The 20,260-nt window shown below is 51.8% G+C and overlaps 1 protein-coding gene across 1 annotated transcript in view; it reads left to right on the top strand.

The window, feature by feature from the left end:
* The first annotated feature begins 847 nt into the window (after positions 1-847).
* Positions 848-20,260, top strand: part of LOC124959601 (iron-sulfur cluster assembly enzyme ISCU, mitochondrial-like) — a 55,599-nt gene continuing 36,186 nt past the window's right edge. The window contains 2 exon segments of the mRNA XM_047517997.1: positions 848-865; positions 1,361-1,434. Coding sequence (XP_047373953.1) covers positions 848-865; positions 1,361-1,434 — 92 coding nt within the window.

Raw genomic sequence — 20,260 nt, 5'->3', positions numbered from 1 at the left:
AACACAACCACATCCATTGTCTCAACTAACCCTGGTGACCCTTCTTCTGTCTGGGGAGGGCCAGGGCACAGTAATTACAAGTGCCAGCCTGCTTCCATTCCTGCCCCCTTTGCTGGTCAAGTTATTTCTTCCTCCTCCAGCCTGCCTCACGGACAGACTCACGCGACAAGATGCCCAGGAGGTGTTCAACCAGCATCTGGCAGAAAGCCAGCAGCCTAAAGGCGTGGGCTACTGTCTTACTATTATCCCCATCTGACAAAAGAGGAAATCAGGCCCTCGGATTTGGTCCAGGGTCAACCTGGGGATGTTGGAGGGAAGTGAGGTCCATCCTCATGTCAGAGGCCCACATTTCGTCATCAAAAGTGCTCACTTGTTCTTGGGGCTTGGCCAGGCCATGGTAAGCCCCACGTGTGGTTCTGTGGTTGCCCACACAGGACTAAAAATAGCCAACAGGAACCAGGGGCTCCCCCATGGTAATGGCAGAGGCCCATTCTGCTTCAGACTTGCTCTGCTCCCTATACCTGAGCAGGTCCTGTCTAGGGAGGGCCTGGGTGGTCTGGGTTTAGAGCACGATATACCAGAGGCTGTGCTGAATTATAACTGAGATTGTTTCATTTCATTATTTTTATCGTTGTTGTTTTTAAAGTCTGTGATATAGAGGTTATGAGTCTGTCGGACAGATGAGGAAACTGAAGCTCAGAGAGATGAGATCTGCCCAGGGTCAAGGAGCTTCAAGCCCTCACCCCATCACACCTTCCTTATCTTACCCCCAGGGAAAGCGGGTGCATGGGCAGCAGAAGGACTTTCAGAGTCATGCAGACCTGATTTTCAAACCCCGGCATTATCGATGACTCCTGTGACTTTGGTGAGTCACCTCACCTCTCTCAGTCTCAGTTTACCCACATGGCAGGGATCCAATGACCAAGGGCCTCCCATGCCCAGTGTAGGACCTGGCACATATTAAGTGCTCAGTAGACAGATATCCAGTCTCGCCCCTGCCACCATCTAGGGCCATGCTTTCAAAGATGAGTGAAAGGGGAGATACCCATCAAGTCCCCAGAAGTATCTTGTCAGATCAGTGAAGGGGGACCACCAATGACAGCCAGGAGAGGAGGTCCCTGTGGCAGAGTTCCCAAAAATAGCCTCCAGAGTATTTCCAGTTCTACACTTGAACCTTGTCATTCCGCATCAAGAGATGATCCCATCCCCCTTCACCTTGAAACTGGGCACACCTTTGTGACTGCCACAATGAATAGGATGTGACAGAAAGGAGACTGCACAGTTCCCTGGGCTAACTCTTAAAAGTTGATACAGCTTCCAACTGTGCATCTGTTGATCTTTCTGTCTGTCTCTCTCACAGATTGCTTGCCCTTGGGACCCAGGCAACCGGCTGCAAGGAAGCACAATCCACTCGAAGATGAAGCACAAGCCACTGTAGGTGTCCTGACCAAAAGCCCAGCTGAGCCAACAGCCAGCTCCAGCTGCTGAACACAGAATGAACAACTCTTCAGGCGATTCCAGCTTCAGACTTCAACCAACCCAGGGCAGGTCAACTGGAGCAGAGGCAAACTGACCCCCGGGAGTCCCGCCCAAACACAGATTAGAGAACAAAATAAATGTCATCGCTTCAAGCTACTCAGTTTCAGGTGGCTTGTTACATATCGACAGGCAACAGGAACATCCCTCTTCTTCCTCTGCAGCCCTCCTGAGTCACTGTCACCCCCAGCCATGTACAGGTGAGCTCATCCTGGGTCAGTCCTCCCACCCACTCTGTGCCCTCTGTGCTGATCCTCAAAGCCCTACTCTGTGGCTCCTGGTTGTGGGCCTTTAGGCAAGTCACCAACCCTCCATACAAACCCTTCTATGTCAAATGGGAATCGTAACAGTCCCTCTCAGGAGTTTTGGGGTTTTAATCAAGTGCCTCTCACATAGTAAGTGCTCATTAAATAAATACAGGGCTCTGAGGCTTAGGAGGAAGGAAGAGGTCGAAAATGTTGCCTGTCTCTGGGGACGTGGGGTGGGTGTGGGGGTGTGGAGGTTGAGGAGGAGCAGGTTTTTGGGGAAGAGAGGAGCTCTGACTGGGTATGAAGTGTCAGGCGCTCAGCTCTGTGGGGTCAGAGAAGGACCTGCCCTCCGGCCGCTCACAGACTGACCAGATATGAAGGAAATAGTCTGGACGGGCCCTGGCTGGCTCTGGTCGAGGGTGAGTGGGGAGGGGGAGAGGAGAGGACAGCAGGCAGGAACCAGGCCATGGAGGATTCTGGGGAAACCACACGATAGTTAGGAAGCTGGCAGCACCTGGGCGTCTGGCTCTGAGACATCTTAGAAACCAGAAGACTCCCTCTCCTCCCCCAGCCTGGGCCAGCCGGGCCCTATCTAGAGAGATAAAGTCACTGCCAGGCTCCCAGACCAGAGACGTTCTTATCGGCCGCTGTCTGGGGTACTTGGGAATGTAAACTCTCCCGCCGAGCCTCCCTTGATGTGAGGAGGGACCAGCCCTGGGAAGACACAAAGCAGACACCAGGGGATGGACCTTCCCCACCCCCTCACTGCCCTGCAACCCTGAGAGTCAGCAGGGAGAAGGGAGAACCGGCTCTGCTCGGGGGTCCTCTTCCTGGACACCCGGGGTGTGTGCTTTCCCCCTTTGACTCATACCTTCAAGTCACAAGCTTTGGAAGGACTTCAAGGAACCTTTCTGTCAATGTCATATTGGCCCAGATGCCCTGTCAGAGAGCAGCACAGAGCCCACCAGGCCAGCTGATATACCAGTGTGACCTAAAGCAAAGTCCCTTCACACCAGCAAGAACTTCCTAGGTGCCAGGCACTGTTTTGAGTGATTTCTGTGTTAACTCATTTAATTCCCACAGCAATGCTACAAAGTACATTTTGTTATTTCCATTCCGTAGAGAAGGAAACCGAGGTACCAGGATGTTAGACCACTTGCGTGAGCGTGCAAGCAGCAGTTGGGGAAGGCTGGGAGCGGGGGTGTCAATCCCAGGACCATCTCTGCCCAGCTGAGCCAGAGCAAGCTTTAAAGAGATGAGGATGGAGCTGGGCGCGGTGCCGCTCACCTGTGCTCCCAGGGGCTCGGGAGGCTGAGGCGCAAGGGCCTGGATTCAATCCCCAGCACTTTACACACACACACACACACACACACACACACACACACACACACAAGTATGTGCGCACACATGGAAGCAAGGGAAGGGCTGGGTGCTCAGGGCTGTGCCACAAAGACTCAAGGGCTTCAAATCGCCTCTAAATGACCTCCCATCCACCATCACCCCATCACCGTTGGCACCTGGGCCATTGCACTTAAGCCCTGCTGCTCATGAACCTGTGACTTGGTAAGGTGAACCCTTTCTGGCCTGGTTACCCCAAAGGCTGCCTCCACAATGTGCTCCAGGATCAAGAAGTCCAACAGGAGGCCTGGGGAGCAGGGCCTTGCCCTGCCTTGCTGGCCAGAGGAGGCGGCAGACTTAGAGTGACTTGAGTCCCATTCAGAGGGACTTGAGTTTCAGTCTTGAATCTTGGCTATGCTCTGGTCTGCAGTGTGACACTCAGCAGTGCCTGCTCATCTCTAGCCTCAGTTTCCCCATCTATGAATCCAAGAGTGGCGTCAAGGGCCTTCAGCTGTGACATTACAGGGTCTGTGTGCACATGAGTGATTGACATGCGCTACCTGTAGCTGTGCCACACAGACATGCAAGCTAAGGGCCTGGGTGGCTATGATGTGATTTGTCTCGGGGTAACCATGGGAGAGGAGGTGCTTGAGCAGACACTTAAAAAGTACAGTTCTTCCTTCCCTTCCCTCCCTTCCCTCCCTTCCTTCCTTCCCCTTTTTTTCCTGAACCTCATAAGTCCAGGTTCTGGGCTGAGGTGCTCCCAGGCTGGGGAGGGGGCTGTGTGTTCAGTGTCACAGGCACACAGTCAAGGTCTGCACAGGGCACCATTGATGGAGCTGGGGGCACAGGAAGGGCCTAGTCCCACTATCTGGGGAAAATCAATGAGCGATGTGGACCTTGAGGAGTGACACCAGAGAGAGGAGGATAAAAGAGCCTTGGGCAGACGGAGCTGGGGGACAAAGGCCTGAGGGACGACCCAAAAGTCTGGTTGGTGTGGAGAACGGCACCCGATGGGAACGGCGAGAGCATGGCAGCCTACCAGGTGAGCAGGAGCCAGCACGACAGGAGGAAGAGTCTTCGACCCCAGGTGGAGGAGTCTGGGCTTTCCTGGAGGACACTGGTCAGAACCGCGAGTCCAAAAGAGGTCTCTGGCCACTGCCAGGTGGGTGGGACGCTGGGAAGGCACGGGGCGGGGGGTGAACCGGATCAAGGGCAAGGGGCGGGGAAGGTCTCTTTCAGAGACGAAAGAATGGCCTTGGTAAGCAAGAGGTTGTCAGGGGAAGGGGGCAAGGGACAGATGTCCCCACAGTGTCTAGCTGGCGAAAGCACAGAGTGGGTGATGTTACCCATCACCCATGGGTACCAGAGGGTGGTGAGTAGAATGGGGGTCAGGTGACGGGCTTTGTTTAGGACACAGCAAGCGTGGTTATATGGTGGCTGGATCCTGGGCTGAAGACCAGCAAAGCCAGGGCTTGACCCTGACTCTGGGACTGCAGGCTCCAGGTTGGGAATCAGGAAGGGGGTCTGGGGTGGAGAGAGGGCCAGAGGGGCTGTTATGGGGGAGTGTGGGGTGGGGTGACTAGGATAAGGAATGGGATGTTGGGAAAATGTCCAAGGTATCTGAAAAAGAGGCCCTGGGGTTGGGCAATAGAGACCTGATGACCATTTCCTGTCACCCATCTGTCCAGTGTCTGCAGGCTGGCCCGACCCTATAATGGTGGGAGATCTGAGCTTTTATGGCTTCTGTCAGTGCACAGTGTGGAGGTTGGACCAGAAGCCCTCCTCCCTCCTCCCCATCTGACTTTCGATGACGTCCTCTGCCCCTCAGCAACTGTGTGACCTTAGGTAGGGCTCTGGCTCTCCAGGCTTCAGCCCCCTCTTCAGCCCAGCACCAATATTACCTGGAATGACTCTCAGTTTGCACAGGAAGGCAGTGTCTGATCAACGAACAAGAACAGACTCCAGCTGCGGAGACCCCAGACTCTGCGCCTCTCCAGAGTCCACATGTCCTTCCTCACTGTGCAGTGAGTCAGCACCAGGGCCGTGGACCCAGGCTTCCAGCTCCCAGCTCCCTCCCTCCCTGACAACCCCAAGTGCCCAGGCACTAGGGAGGAGCGGCCCACAGGTCTGGGTCTCTTCCCCTCCAATCTCAGGATTAGAGCCAGCTCCGTCTGCAGCACCCCATCAACCACAGAGCGGGGCTGCGGAGCCCTGCCCACACAGGCCCTGGAACCCAGAAAGAAGGAGCCTGTGTCAGAGACATCATGACCTTTGAACCTTTCTTCACAAAGGGCTGGACACACAGCCCCTCCTCTCCAGGGCCCTCAGGAAAGGAGAGCAGGGAGGGCCGACAGAGTACTCAGAAAACCAGAGTTCTGTGAGAGAGAAAAGCACCTGCCAATCACACAGTGAGCTGCAGAGCTGGCACCTGAACCTCCACAGAGACTTCTGACAATTCTTTCTGCAATTAGTTCCTCCAGAACCCACTTCCTGCCCTGGGGTCCCCCAGGTAGGTAGGCAAAGCCAGAAAGAAGGAAGTGCAAGACAGCCCGAGTGGCAGAAGCAAGCTGTGTGCCATCAACTGCACCCCTGTGAGAGCCCCACAGCGCTTGCCTGCTTCCATGCAGCCTTGCTGGGGTACTTAAGGCCAGGCCCTCGACAGCCAGCCTACTGACTCTCCAGCCTCTCCTCTTGCGTTTTTTTCTTTTACCCTATTAGCTGCTGCCACATGGTTTTCTTTTCTTTTTTAAACATGCCAGGCTCCCAGCCACAGGGCCTTTGCACATATAGTTTCCTTAGTTTCTTCCATATCTATAGTTAACACATCTTCATCAATCCATTGTCTTATTATTTGGTTATTACACTACTAGGGATTGAACTCAAGGGTGTTCTCCCACCAAGCTACAACCCCAACCCTATTTATTTTTCGATTTTGAGACCTGGTCTTGCTAAGTTGCCCAGGCTAGCCTCAAACTTGCAATTCTCCTGCCTCAACCTCCCAAGTAGCTGGGATTACAAGCTTGTGCACCAAACCCAGCTCATCCATATTTTAAAAATAACAACTTTATTATATAGTTACTTTCTATTTCAAATGTACAATTCAATTATTTTTAGCACATTCACAAAGTTGGAAAAACACCACAATCAATTTTAGAATATTTGCCTCACCCCTCACCCAAACTCCATGCTCATTAGCGGTCATTCCCTGACCCCAGTAGGCATCCATTAATCAAATATGGGTCTCAACAGGTTTGCCTATTCTGGACATTTCATATAAATGGAATCATACAACATGTGGCCTTTTGTGACTGAGTTCTTTCACTTAGCATAATGTTCTCAGGGTCCATCCACATTGTAACCTGTACCAGTGCCCCTTTATTCATATTGCCTAGTAATATTTTATTGCCTGATGACATCACATTTTATTTATTCATTCACCAGTTGATGGGCTTTTGGGCTGTTTCCACATTTTAGTTATTATGAATAATGGTGCTATGAACATTCACGTACAAGTTTTTATGTGGGCATATGTTTTCATTTCTCTCGGGAAAATTCCTAGGAGTGAAATTGCTGGATCATATGATAATATCGCGTTTAAGCTTTTGAGGAACTGATGGATTATTTACCACAGATACTGTATCATTGTACTGTTACCATGCTTGTGTTACGGTTCCAATTTCCACACATCCTCATCAACCCTTTTTACTTTCTTTTTAGTTACAGTCATCACAGTGGGTGTGAGGGGTTATCTCATTGTGGTTTGAGTGGCATCTGTCGCATGCCACTTGAGTGGTAAGCATCTTGTACATGCTTATTGACCATTCGTACCATCTTCTTTGGAGAAATGTCTTTCCAGATCCTTTGCTCACTTTTTAATGGGATTGTCTTTTGATTATTGAGTTGCAGGTATTCTTTTTACATATTAGATACAAGTCTCTTATCAGATACATGATTTTCAAGATTTTTTTCCCATTCTGTGGCTTCTGACTTCACTCTCCTGATGGCTTTTATCTGAAGCACAGAAGTATCCAATTTGTGTGTGTGTGTGTGTGTGTGTGTGTGTGTGTGTGTGTGTTGTTAGGGATTGAACCCAGGACTTCACACATGTTAGGCCACTGAACCACTGAGCTACATCCCCAGCCCTTTTTATTTTATTTAATTTTGAGATATGGTCTCACTAATTTGTCCAGGTTGGCCTTGAACTTGCAATTCTCCTGCTTCATCCTTTGGAATAGCTAGGATTACAGGTATGTACCCCCATGCCTGACACAGAGGTATTTAATTTTGATGAAGTTCGATGTATCTACTTTTCTTTTGTCACTTGGGCTTTTGGTGTGATATTCAAGGTCACAAAGATTTGCAACTGTATTTTCTCCTAAGAGTATTATAGCTTTTGCCCTTATGTTGATATTTTTAATATATTTTGTGTCGATTTTGCATATAGTGTGAGGTAGGGGTTTGACTTCATTATTTCACCTGTTTATCCAGTTGTCCCAGCAATATCTGTTGAGAAGACTACTGAATGACATTTGAAACACTTTAAAATCAGTTACTCACTTTAACTCAAGCATTCCTCAGGGAAGCCTTGGCCAACACCTCCACCTCCCTGATCTATCATTCCCAGTTTCCCCTGTGTGTAAGTAAAACACATAGATAGACTATATTTATCTATAGTGGAATACAAACTAGCTTGAACTCTGGAACCAGGTAGTCAAGATTCAAATTTCCAACTCTACTATTCACCAGCTGCCCGGCCCTAGGCACATTGCTTCACCCATTTTAACCTCAGTTTCCTCATCTATTCATTGGGGATTTAGTTACTGCCCAGGGTTGTCATAAGAATTGGTACATGTAAAATAAATGGCACTTGGAAATAAGTGCTAACATGTGGACTGTTATGAATCATGTCATCCCTTAGACTTTAAGCTCTGTGGACAGGGATTCTGTCTATTTTGGTTTGCACCGAATCCTCCTGGTCACCACCATGCCTGGCACAGTGGGGACATTTGATGCACGCTTGTTGAATTGATCAGTGAACGAAGACACACGCTAATGAGCCCAGCAGACAGGGCTCTACTCCCATCCTCCCACTGTCTGGCTTGTGACTTCTCCAGAACTCTGTAAAATGAGAACATGGGATACATGTGTGGTTTTTCTCCCTTTCTCTATTTGGATGCGGATTCCTCTCATCTCTTGAAATAAGAAGAATCCAATTTATAAAGTAGATACAGGGAGCTGCTGTGAGAAAAGCCAGAGTGAGGCCCAGAGCCCCCTCCTCCTGGGCACCCCAAAGTTCCCCAAAGCCTGCCGGACACGGCGGGAAAACCGCCCTCCAGGATGTGATCCTTGCGTGCTCCCTGGGCTCGAGCAGCCTGTGATTCAGAGGCAGCTGACGTCTGACGCTCCTAATTCAGCCCAAATGCTGGAGGTCTGTGTCTTGCAGCATGGCTCAGAGCAGGCAGAGGGGCACATTCCAAAGGAGAGCACTCTCTCTTCATCCTGCCCACAGGAAGGGAGCAAATCTCACTCAAGTTTCCTGTCCCCACACAGGGGTGGCATCTCTTGCTCCCATGCCCTCCTTCCTTGGCTTCCTGACCCACCTGATAGACCTGGTCTCACGGGTCAGGCTTCCTTCTGCTCAGCCCTCCACCCCACCACTGACCTGGTTCGCTTCCAGTAAGGCCACGACGCACCTGCTCATGTCACCTCCACACCCTCCTTTCATCTGTGAGACAATCTCCAGGAGGCCTAGACAACTGAGTAACCCAAGATCACTGAACAGCAAATAAGTGACAGAGTGAAGACCTGCATCCCAGGCTTCTTCCTCAGTGACAACTTCCACACATCCATGGAGCACGACAATCCCTGTGAGCAGGGGCAGGACCAGACCAGAAGGTGCAAAGGGCCTGCTCAGCTCTCTGGCCCCTGGGAGAGAGAAAGCCCTGGGGGAGGCTCCAGGCAAGTCCCTGACCAGAGACCCAGTGCTTCCCCCACACAGAGGTCCCCTGGCCATGGCGAAGGCCCTGCCCTTTGAAAGGAAGTGTGGGGAAGTCCTTGGTGAGTAGGTTAAGAGCATGAACTTTAGAGTTAGGTAGAGTTGTCCAGGTCATAGACAACTTCTCTATGCCGTCCCTTCCAGTCCCCCACCCAGTGATAGAGGACAATAGTACCATATTGCTGAGCTGTTGTGATGAAATGAGGCAAAACCTTAGTGCTTTATTTGTCATGGAGTTACTTGGTGACCATAGATGTCATTGCTGTCCTCATGCTGGGGAAGATATTATCATCAGGGTCAACAGGCAGTGCTGAGAGGACCTGAGGAGACCCTGGACTTCCAAATTCCTCCCAGGTCTTTGGTGTTTTGTTTTGGGAGACGTCTCTATCCGAAGTTTACAGTGCTGGTAGTTTGGCGAAAAGAACTCTGGAGAAACGCTGGTAACTTCAGGTTAATTTTTTATTTTTTTAAGCTCAACCTTGAGGACATTGACTTCATTTGACCTCAGGGAGACTATGGAAGTGGGTTGCGTGGGAAGTGGGATGTGTGGGAAGGGGCCTTCACATCTTGCTCAGAATCCTAGGTCTGCAAATTACTAGGGGCAAGTTATTAACTCTCCCTGAGCCTCAGCCTCCTGGTCTGTAAAATAGAGGAAAAAGATGACCACTGTGAAGCCCCCCACCCCACCCCACGGAGCTGGATTCTTATTTAGGACCTTTACAGGATGCCCGCAAGGTGCTGAGGAAGGTCCCTTCCAGGTGAGCAACCTGGAGACACTTCCTAGGGGTAGTGACTGGGTCCAGAGGGACAGAGAGGGCAGCCCAGGTAGAGGGAGCAGTTTAGACCTGGACGGGGCACTGGGAAACCGTCAGGCAAATGTTGGGATCTGGAACAGTAAGATTCAGGGTGGGAGGCCTGGGGAGGCAGTAAGCACGGTGCCCTGGCCAGGAAGCTCAGGTGACCTCCTCTGAGTGACCCAGAGGCAGGATGACTGAGGCGAGGTCCTCATCAGGCCCGCTGCCGAGGGTTGCTTCTTGGAAGGCTCCTGTTCTATTCCCGCTCCTGTTCTATTCCCGGGGCTCCCGAGGGATGGGGAGGGCGGGGTGATTCAGGTCTGCCCTGCTGTTGACGCTGGGCTTCCTGACATTCATGTGGAGAGGCAGGTTCCTGGAAGGCGTGGCTCCCCCAAAGCCCCTCAGTCTCCCCAGCCTGCAGGAGGGGTGAGGGAAGTGGGCGTGGCCCACGCCTCGGACTATTCATCACACTGCCCAAAAACCCAGCCGCCCACGTCGTCGGGGATAAAAATAACAATTCCTTAAATGTGATCAGAAGCACAGGAGCCAACTCTGTCGTGGGCCTGTGAGGTCACTCTACACCGTCCCTCTACCAAGAAGGAAACTGAGACTCAGGGAGGGGAAGTGGCTCCCTGAGGCCATGCAGGCTGGTCGTTCTGAGACCAGCACCTTCAGCTGGGGGTTCCCTTCAGCTGGGGCAGCATTTGAGAGTGGCTAGGGTCAGGTGGGCACAGTATGGAAGGGACTGCTGCATGGGGACATTAACCCCAGAGTGAAGGAGGCTTATTCATGGGTCCTGGGCCAGGACTTCTCACTGCCTTCAGTCACAGGTCCTGCAGCAGTGGGAGGTCACACTGGAGCCAGGGTCAGTAGGGTGAGACCAGCAAGCCTGTGGGAGGGAGTGTCCCCATAGACAGGACAGTGTCCTGGAGGTGGGGTGGTGGGAGGCCTGGCCTAGCAAGGCTTTGTGGGTAGGGCTGGTGACTGGGCAGGGTCAGGGAGGTGGGTTTAGAGGAGAAGATGGGACCAGGTCTCCTGGGCAACCTGCTGACAGACAGTGGGGAGGCTGAGGCCCAGGAAGAGAGGGAGTTGTCTATCCTAGGGTACATTAGACTATCCAACCCCATCTGAAGGGAGCGGCCTTTCCTCTGTGGATCTGAGTTGACCTGCAAAGGGATCTTGTGAAGTGGAACTGCAGTGCGTGTCCTCCCCGAGGCAAGGGTAGGAGCCTCCCCAGGGGACAGGGCTGAAGCATGTCTGCGAGGCTGAGTTCTAGTTGTACCCTGAAGTCCCATCTTACTTGACAGGCAGGGACCATCCCCCCTCCGCCTGCCACACACACTGAGCATAGGATCTGATTTGCCTGCCGCCACATCACAGCGTGTGAATGCATCACGGAGTGTGAATGCATCACGGAGTGATGGGGGAACAGGTCCCTGAGGGGAGCCTCTGCGGGACCAGCTCTTCCTGTTGACTGCTGATTTACCCCCACTGGCAGCCACTGCTCAGCCAGACAATGATCCATCCCTGGACCACTCCCAGGCGTGTCCAGATTTGGCCCGCCAGGCTTTCCAGGGCCAGAGGGGACATGATGACCCCTTCCTGCCTTGCTCTGACTAACAGACCCCTGGCTCTGGGAAGTATCATAACAGAGCCTGTTACCAGGGCAACCTGCAGACCTGGTGGCCTGGGACCTGAGACCTTGGCCGCCCCACGCAGACTGCTGGCACGAAGCATTGTGAGCAGCCCTCCCTGCTCAGCTGAGCTGTGAGGGGACAATTAGTCAGGAGGAGGCCATGTCTGGCCTTTGGGGACATTTTAACCCAAGGAGAGAGCAGAGAGGAATCAAGTCCCTGGCTGCTCTTACTGACCTGGGGCCCTAGTCTCTGATTTCTCCCACTTGGGAGGGACACCTAAAAATGAACTGCCCCAAACCTGCTCCTCCCCTTCGACTGCATCCCCCACTTTAGTAGGGATACTACCACCACCCTGAGACACGGGACAGTGTCCCAGCCAGCAGCAGGGCACCTCCCCAGTTCTCCCCAGTCCCTCGGCCCCTCGGTTGCCATAGCCTGCTCTTCTGCCTCCTGAGAAAACCCCCTGCGAAAACCCCCTGCAGCCCCCCGCCACCTGCTGTCAACCCAGCCCGGCTGAGCTCCTTCTGAGCCGTGTCTGGATCATTGCCCACCCTCCCCTCCAGACTCCAGGCCTGCAGTTTCCAAAGCGGCCTCAAATGTTTACTGTCCTCCTCCCAAATTGCTCCCTAGTTTCCCATCGCTCTCAGCCAAGGAGGAATCCCATCCTCCTACCAGTAAAGAAGAAAGGAAGGAAGGAAGAAAAAGAAAGCAAGCGTGCATAGTGAACCCAATATACACATTCATTTATATAAAAATTATATACGTGTGCTGCCATGCAAATAAATATGTTCGATAAATTACCAAAAAAAAAAAGGCTGTATGTGCCAAAATTGCCACTGAACACAGACAGTTTTAACATTTTTAAAGTTTTGTTTTTATTTTATTTAATGGTATTAATAATCTTTTTGCTCTAACACTACTAAAAATAGTGATTAAGCATGTTGCTTTTTAAAATAAAATCTCAGTATAAAGGTGTGGTGCACTCGTTTGAGAGTCTGGTACTAGATTCCATTTATCTTTTCACTTGGTGAAATGCCCACTCTAAGTGGGACAATGCCTCCCTAGGGGCCAGAGCACCACCTGGAAGACTGTGCTTCCGGCAGCACTTACTAAATCACAAAGGCAACTGTCAATTCCGGGCACAGGTTTTTTTTGTTGATACTTGATTCAACTGATGTCAATCAGTCGTCCCTGGAAACTAATCAGAAGGTGTTACTTTTTGAATATTTTCAACCATCTTGTTCACAACATACCGAAACTCTCGGAAGATTTTTAAGTATAACATTTGATCTCCCTATTTTTCCACGCGCTGATGTGACACGTAGTGATGCACACAACTACGCCTGCAACATCATCATCCCCAAGCCTGGCTCTGCAGACCGCTCTCTCCATAACGTGGGCTTCTTTCCAAAAGCAGTGCCTTTCTTCTTCAGTCTTAAAATGATGCCTTTACCTAGGTGCCATGTATTTATTTGCTTTAAGATCTGCTGGATAGAATCAGCTGTCATCACAGAAAGAGCCAGCACAATTGTATAATTTGCCTTTTCATAAAAAGGTGTATCTCATCTCTAAGGTGGCTAAGTCTTTGAAGGTTTTGCTGTGAGATAACTAGTAAATCTCTGGATGATGCTGAAGATTTTTATGGCCACTGCTTCTATCAATAATAAATTTCATGGAGATTCTACCATTTGTTTTCATAAAAGTAAATGCCTTGATGACATCCTGTGGCAGGCTCACTGGGCAAGGGTGTCATGGTCAACCAAACCCACGAAGCTTTTCTCATGAGCCTGTGAGAGGGGACATATGACTTACTATGGTGTGGACAAGGTAAGACATCAATGTCCATCTATTTATTGGTGGAGCATAAATCTTTCTTTTTAAGAAAGTAAAAATAAATCTGACTTAAAGTTCCAGAATTTTCTCCCTGTAGGAATGGATCACATTTTACACCCCATGTTAACACCTCCAGGCTACTCAACAGGGTCCTTGGTTACGTCCACAGCCCATGAGAGCTGTTCCAATCTTTCTTCCATCTTGGTTCTCACATCAACTAGACCCAGTGTTCCTGCATGTACCACACATTGTTGTGTCTTTCAGTTATTTGCTTCTGATATTCATGTCCCCAGTGGACTGGTTCAGATTTTGGTCCTGCCTCCAAGAGCCAACCCCAGGCCACCTCTCCATAAAGCCTGTTCTGATGCTCTGGGTAAAGTTAATCATTCAGCTATTCAACAAATATTTACTGAGGACCTCCTGGAGGCAGGCGCTGATCTAAGGGCTCTGGGTTCATATCAGTACACCAGATATAATCCATCCCTCTGGGACCTTGCATTCCCACTGGGGAGACATGGATGTTCTGGAGTGAGTCATTCCAGTTACCCACGGGTCAGCCAGTGACAAACTTGTCTCCCAGAGAAAGCCATTTGCTCCTGAGAGCAGGGACCTCTGAGTCTCAGCCCCAAGCACAAGTTCCCAGAGGAGGGAACGATGGATAACAGTTGGAATTCAAGAATAACACAGGGGATAACATAAGCCTTGACCCCAGCCATAGACCAAGATCTAATGCCAAGTCCTTTCAGCATCGGATCCAGCCCCAGGCTGGGCCCAGCACACAAACTCAGTCAGTCTCACACACGCACTGTTCCGGAGAGCCTCATCCCGCCCCAAGAGAAGGAACTGGATGGCCCCCTATGGCTGGCAGGAACCACTTCCACCTCCAAGTGTCCTATATTTAGCCACCTGCTGTGACCCTGCAGCCCTCTCCTCCCCATGGCCAGCGGGACTTGCCCAGGCAGCTTTGATGGACTGTTTTCCCAGGCCTTGCTCCTGTGTCCCAGCCCCCAGCCCCCAGCATCTCTGCAGGAGACCACTCCACTGGTAACTTCTGCAACCCAAAATAGCTTTAGCACTTGGCAAGGAGATGCAGCCACCTGTATGTAGGGACGGTGCTGCCTGAGGCAGAGGGGGAGAGGGGTGGCCCCCATCGTGGGTGAGGTAGGGCGGGGCTTGGATAGAAACTTCCCAGGTAGCGCTGGGAATAAGACCTTGGGTCTCACCTCCCCCTTGTCCAGGACCCTTACCCACCAGATCTGGACGGCCCACTTCTGAAACAGCTTAATCCACCTCCCCTCCCCACTCCACAAATGCTTTATCTGTCGAAATCTAACCAGTTGGTGTTAACAAGGAGTCCATGGAGCGTCATCTTGGCCACAGAGGCCCTCCTCCTGCCTGGGCTCAAGTGAACGCCAGCCTCCAGCCTTTGTTCGGGATTGGCTCACAATATCCTGGGACTGCTGCTCAGTTTCAAATGCCCCAGACTGATGGCTGGCAGGGTGGGTTGTAGCCTCAGCTTACTGGGTGACTCTGGGGACAGTACTCATGTGTGTCCTCAGTGTCTCTGCCCTGGGAATGGAGCTGCTGTGCATGATCTCTATGGACTCTCCCAGCAATCTGAGCTTGATCTGCTCTTTGGGGGAACAAGAACATTTTGGTAGCGGGAACTTCCCCTGACCCTCGAGCCATTGGGGTGGTCCTCTCCTTTGCCCCGCCCCACATCCACAGAGTCAGTCACTGCTGAGGCTGGCATGGGCCTCTGAGGGGTTCTCTGGCTGCCACCAGTGGGATGGGAGGCCATAGCAAGGCCAGCTTCCAAACCAGAGGGGCGGCCTCCCAGGCGAGAAGCCTCCCTCTGGCCCGTGCCACCAACCATCTGGCTGGGGTGTCTCTGTTTTGCCTCAGCTGGAGCAATCAGTCCTGTCGACTGGAACAAACTGTCCCCACCACAGCAGCCCCATGCTGTCTACCTCAGCAGGGCACAGGCCCAGGGTTCTGTGGCGACCACGAGGGGCCCAGCATGCCAGGAACTCCCAGGAGAGGTTCTGGAGCACCGAGAAGCCAATCCGTGATGGGGTTCTAACAAGCAGCGAAGACTCCAGAGAGTGCCATGGCCACGGAGCCCTGCAGACCCTCAGGGCTGCCCTCCCTCCTTCCCGTGAGTAGAGGCAGCCACTAGGAATGTCACCAACTGCAAGAGGCCATCTAAGGCAGACTGCACTTTCCTTTAGGGCCAGGATGGTGCTGATTCATTAAGTGTCCACTGTGGGCCAAGCACGGTTCTAGGCACTGGACCACAGCAGTGAATAAAGCTGGCACCATCCCAGCACACAGAGCCGACATTCTGGTGGAAGGAAGTGGACAGATCAAGTGCCACAAAGAAAAATGAAGTTAAGCAAGTGAACTATAGGAAAGCTGGAAGTGGGGGCTGTTTTAAACATGCCAGTCTGGAAGGCCTCTCTCTGGGGGTTGACATTTGAGTCAAGAAGTAAAGGAAGCGAAAGAGAGAGAGACATACAGATATCTGGGGGAGGAGTATCTTAGGCAGAATGATCAGCCAGAGCAAAGGCCCTGAAGCAGCCATGTGCCTGACGTGATATAAGAACAGCAAGCAGGTTAGTAAATCTGCAGCAGAGTGACAGTAAGAGATGAAGTAAGGAGGTCACAGGGTCTGGGGGCAACCCATGCTGAGCAGTACTTAATTTTTATTTCAACTAATATATGAATTAGGTTTTATATTGCAATCTAGTATAAATATCCATATAGAAAAATAAACTGAAATAAACTATATGTATGTATTGTGTTTTATTCTGTTCAGTTTTTAGAAATAATGCTAGTAATGATCTTAAATTGATTTCCTAACCTATTAAATGGTCTTGACCCAGAGTTTGAAAAATGCTGACTTAGAGCCTCACAGCCGTTCAGCAGGTCTGGAGGAATAATCTGATCTATTTCCTTTGTTGTTGTTGCATTTTTGAATTCACATATGGTTTATATGTAGTAAAACACACCTGGCTGGTGTCCAGTTCTTTGGGTTTTAACAAATGCGTGGTCACATAAACATTGTGTTTTGTTTTTGAAAAGGGTCTCACAGGAGCCTGGAGTGGGGACAACAGCAGCAGGGGGTCAGCAAGGGCTTTTGCAGCAGCCTGTGAAATGGAGACAGGATTCTGGGTGTATTTCTGAAGGCTGGGCCAAGAGAATCTGCTGACATTTTGGACGTGGCATCCGAGAGAAAGACACAAGTCAGGGATGCCTGCCAGATGCCTGCCTGAGCAGTGGGCAGCTGGAGAGACAGTCACAGGCTCCTGTTAAGGATCGAGGTCCAAGAGAGAACAGGCTGGGTGTGAGGAGGAGTCCAGAGCGAGGCCCAGCTAGAGAGCGAGACAGGGTTTTCAGGATCTCCACAACCTTGAGACTCTGGGCCTGCCCTGGGGCACAACCACGCTAAGGGTGGATGAGAAGGCACTCACAGCAGAAGAGCGAGAAGAAGCTGCAGGTGGAGCGGGCAGAGACGCAGGGCCCCCCATGTTTAAGAGGGAGCCCTAGCTGGACCAACTCCAATGAAGATGAGGACAAAAAATTGACCCCTAGAGCTTACTTCACTTCAGTAGGCAGTGGGGAGCCATGGCAGGTTTCTATGCTTTAGAAAGGTCAGTGATGATTATTCCACTATTCATTTATCTGTCATTAATGAGACCCTCCCTCTGGCCAGGCCCTGTGCTGAACTGGGAAGACCAGGCCTCCCGTCAGCTTGGAAGCAAATGCTCTGATTTATAGGCAAAGACACTAAGAAGTCCACTGACTTGCCCAAGGTCACACAACCAGCACATGGTGGAGCTGGCCTGGAAGCCAGACCATTCAGACTCCAGCCTTATGGCCTATTTCCTAGTCACTGATGACCTTGAGAAGGTCACTGGTGGGGTATGGAGATTTCAGCCTGTAAATCAGGCCAGGAGGACTTGATTTCCAGAGGCCCTTGTCCACCATCTTTGGCTGCCCCTGATCTGTGTCCTGGGAGCCAGCCCCCTGGTGGGCCTCTCAACTCAGGAGCAGAATAGTCCTAACTGCCACATAAGATGCTCCTGGTGGGTTTGTCCCCAGGGCAGCCACAGGGCATCTCTGTCTTGGGCTGGCTCTGCCCTCTCCAGGGGCTCCCACTTCTTTGCCCAGTGTTCAGTTTCTTGAGGAATCGGTTTCCATCTGGTCCCCATGTGCTGCCTGTGGGCCTGTCTGGGGCCCTGGAGGATTCCTTTCTAGCCCAGAGTAATTGTTACCAGAGGTGGGCAGGACGGGCATGGGCGGAGAGGAGAGCAGGGCGGTGCTGCCCAGCGCTGCCTGCTGGGGCCCTAGGGCCTTGGAAAGAGGGAGGACGGGACAGAGGCCGAGAGAACACCAGAGACAGAAGGTGACAGAGACAGGACATGAGCAAAGATGGGAGATGAATAAAAGGAAGAAGGGGACAGGGGCTGAGTGACCACAGGAGGCGGGGTCAGCTGCAGTGGCATCCACTGAAAACAAGACAGGTACAAAGAGGCATTGAGAGAGGACCCGCAGCAAGAGGGTCCAGAGAGCCTGCCAGAGAGGCCACAAGCCACGGCAGAGAGGAAGGAGAGATGGCAAAGGAGAAAGTGAGAGAAAGTGAGGGAGAGAACGGGGCTGAGAAATGCCAAGCCAGCAGGAGCTGGCCAGCCAGCAGAACAGAACATGGGCAGCCTTGGAGCAGCTGAAGCCCTCAGGGCCCAAATGGTTGGTCCCCTCTGCAGCCAGCAGTCTTGGGCAGCCACAGTCAAATCAGAAGAAGAGGTCAGCTCTTGCTCACTGGCCTGGGCCAGGCCTCAGCAGCCTCATCTCTGAGCGGGCCCAAGGCCCCTCAGAGTCCCTGGTCTCCTCTCCAGGGCCTGTCTCCAGTCACCCCCCACACACACCTGACGCTGAGACGGTTCTCTGAGCGTGGTCTTGGGAAGTGGGAAGGGCACTGGACCAAGAGCAGGGGATGGAAGCCCAGCCGCACCCCTGCCTCTATCCTCCCCAACCTCATGCCTCTTCCCTCCCTCCCAGAGCTTGGTCTCCTCGTCTGTGAAAGGGCTGGGCTTGGAGAATACAGGGGGCCAGCCAGCTGCAATCCCCAACCCAGCCGCAGAACAGGGCTACGTGGAAGGTAGACTGCTCCCAACACGGCCCTGTCGCCCACCTTGGTCCCCATCACTCTCTCTTACTCACTCACCACCCGCCCCTTCAGTGCCTCTCCCTTCCCCATTCAGTCCTTCCTCCCTTTCAGCCCTCCTGTCTCTTTTGTCTTTGTCTTACTCCCTTCCTTCTCGCCTAATGCTCTCCTACTCAGAGTACTCTCTTGGTAAGGTGGGTCCCACAGGATCCCTGGTCTGGTGGGCCCAGCGCAAGGCCTGGGGCCAGCAGGGAAAGGTCAGCTTCATGCATGAACAGGCTGCCCAGGCAGCTGCTCCAGCTCATGCCACCCAATCCAATCCCCAGGCTACACACCCTGCTTTGGGCAATTCCACTCTAGGCACTGACTGCAAGATACACAGGCGAGCTCCAGGGTTGTGGTCTGAATGTCGGTGTCTCTCAAATTTCCTGTGCTAAAATTCTAATTCCCAAGGTGATGGATACTATGAGAAGGTGTGACCTTCAGGGGGCGACTAGATTAGACTGGGATTAGTGCCCTTAAAAGAAACTGCAGAGCTCTAACTAAACCTTCAACCACCTGTGGCCACAGCCACAAGGCACTGTAATGGTTAATTTGAATTGTCAACTTGATTGGATTAAGAGATGCCCTGGATTACGAGCTTCTGGGTGTGTCCATGAGGGTGTGTCTAGGAATGACTGGAACGTGCGATAGTGAACTCAGGTGGAGCCCCTCCCTAAGCATGGGCAGCACCACCCAATAGGATGGGGAATGGCAGAAAAGTTGGAAGAACAAGGACGCAGATGCACATGCAAGCTCAACTCTTCTTGAACGGGTTCTTGATTGCTGCGTCAATGGTCTGAGGATATCAGACTCTCGTTTCTTCACTCTTCCAAAGTGGACTCTGCCAGTGATTCTCCAGGTAGTTTCCAGAAGCCTTGGTCTCAGAGTAGGGTAGTACTGTTTATCCCTCTTGTTCTGAGGCTTCCACATCTTGGACTGCTCAGCTGCTGGTTCTTCCAGCTCTCCAGCTGCATACGGCCATTGTGGACTATCCAGCTTCTGGTCATGTAAGCCAATCTAATAAATCCCCTTATTATAGTAATACTTCCTGTTGATTCTGTTCCTCTAGAGAACCCTGACTAATACAGGCACCATCTATGAGAAATCACGCCCTCATCAGACTCCAGATCTGCAGGCACCTTTATCTTGGATTTCCCAACCTCCTGAACTATGAGATAGAAATGTCCGTTGTTTATAAACCACCCAGATTATGGTATTTTATTATAATAGCCTGTGTGGACCGAGACTATTGGCATAATCAAACACTTCCCATGTCAAAGTCAATGGAGAGCAAAGAACCCAGAAGGGAGTGGGGACTTGACCAAGGCCACACAGCCAATCAGCCTGACTCACTCTCTGCTTTGCCTCCTGGGGGCAGGAGGCTGTGTAAATCTCAGACCCACAGGGAGATTTCCCCACCAGACCAGGGAAAGTCTTGTGATGGTCAGTCAGAATGAGCTCACTGATAGGATCCATGTGTCAGGCCTTGTCCCTAGACAGACCTCCTCACCTAGCCCCAGGGGGCCTGGGAGAGGCTTCAGTGCATCGTCCTGGCACTGTGCCCCGAAGTGATAAACCCTGGGGCTGAGACCACAGGAGAAAGTGCCCTGCCACCTCACATCTGCTGGCAGGGGAGGCCCCAGGAGGAATGGGCCTCAGGCTGGGTG

Source organism: Sciurus carolinensis, chromosome 11 (assembly GCF_902686445.1).
Source record: "Sciurus carolinensis chromosome 11, mSciCar1.2, whole genome shotgun sequence".
NCBI classification, from domain to species: Eukaryota; Metazoa; Chordata; class Mammalia; order Rodentia; family Sciuridae; genus Sciurus; species Sciurus carolinensis.
The sequence above is the reverse complement of the archived record's forward strand: the minus strand, read 5'-3'. Positions and strand labels throughout refer to the sequence as shown.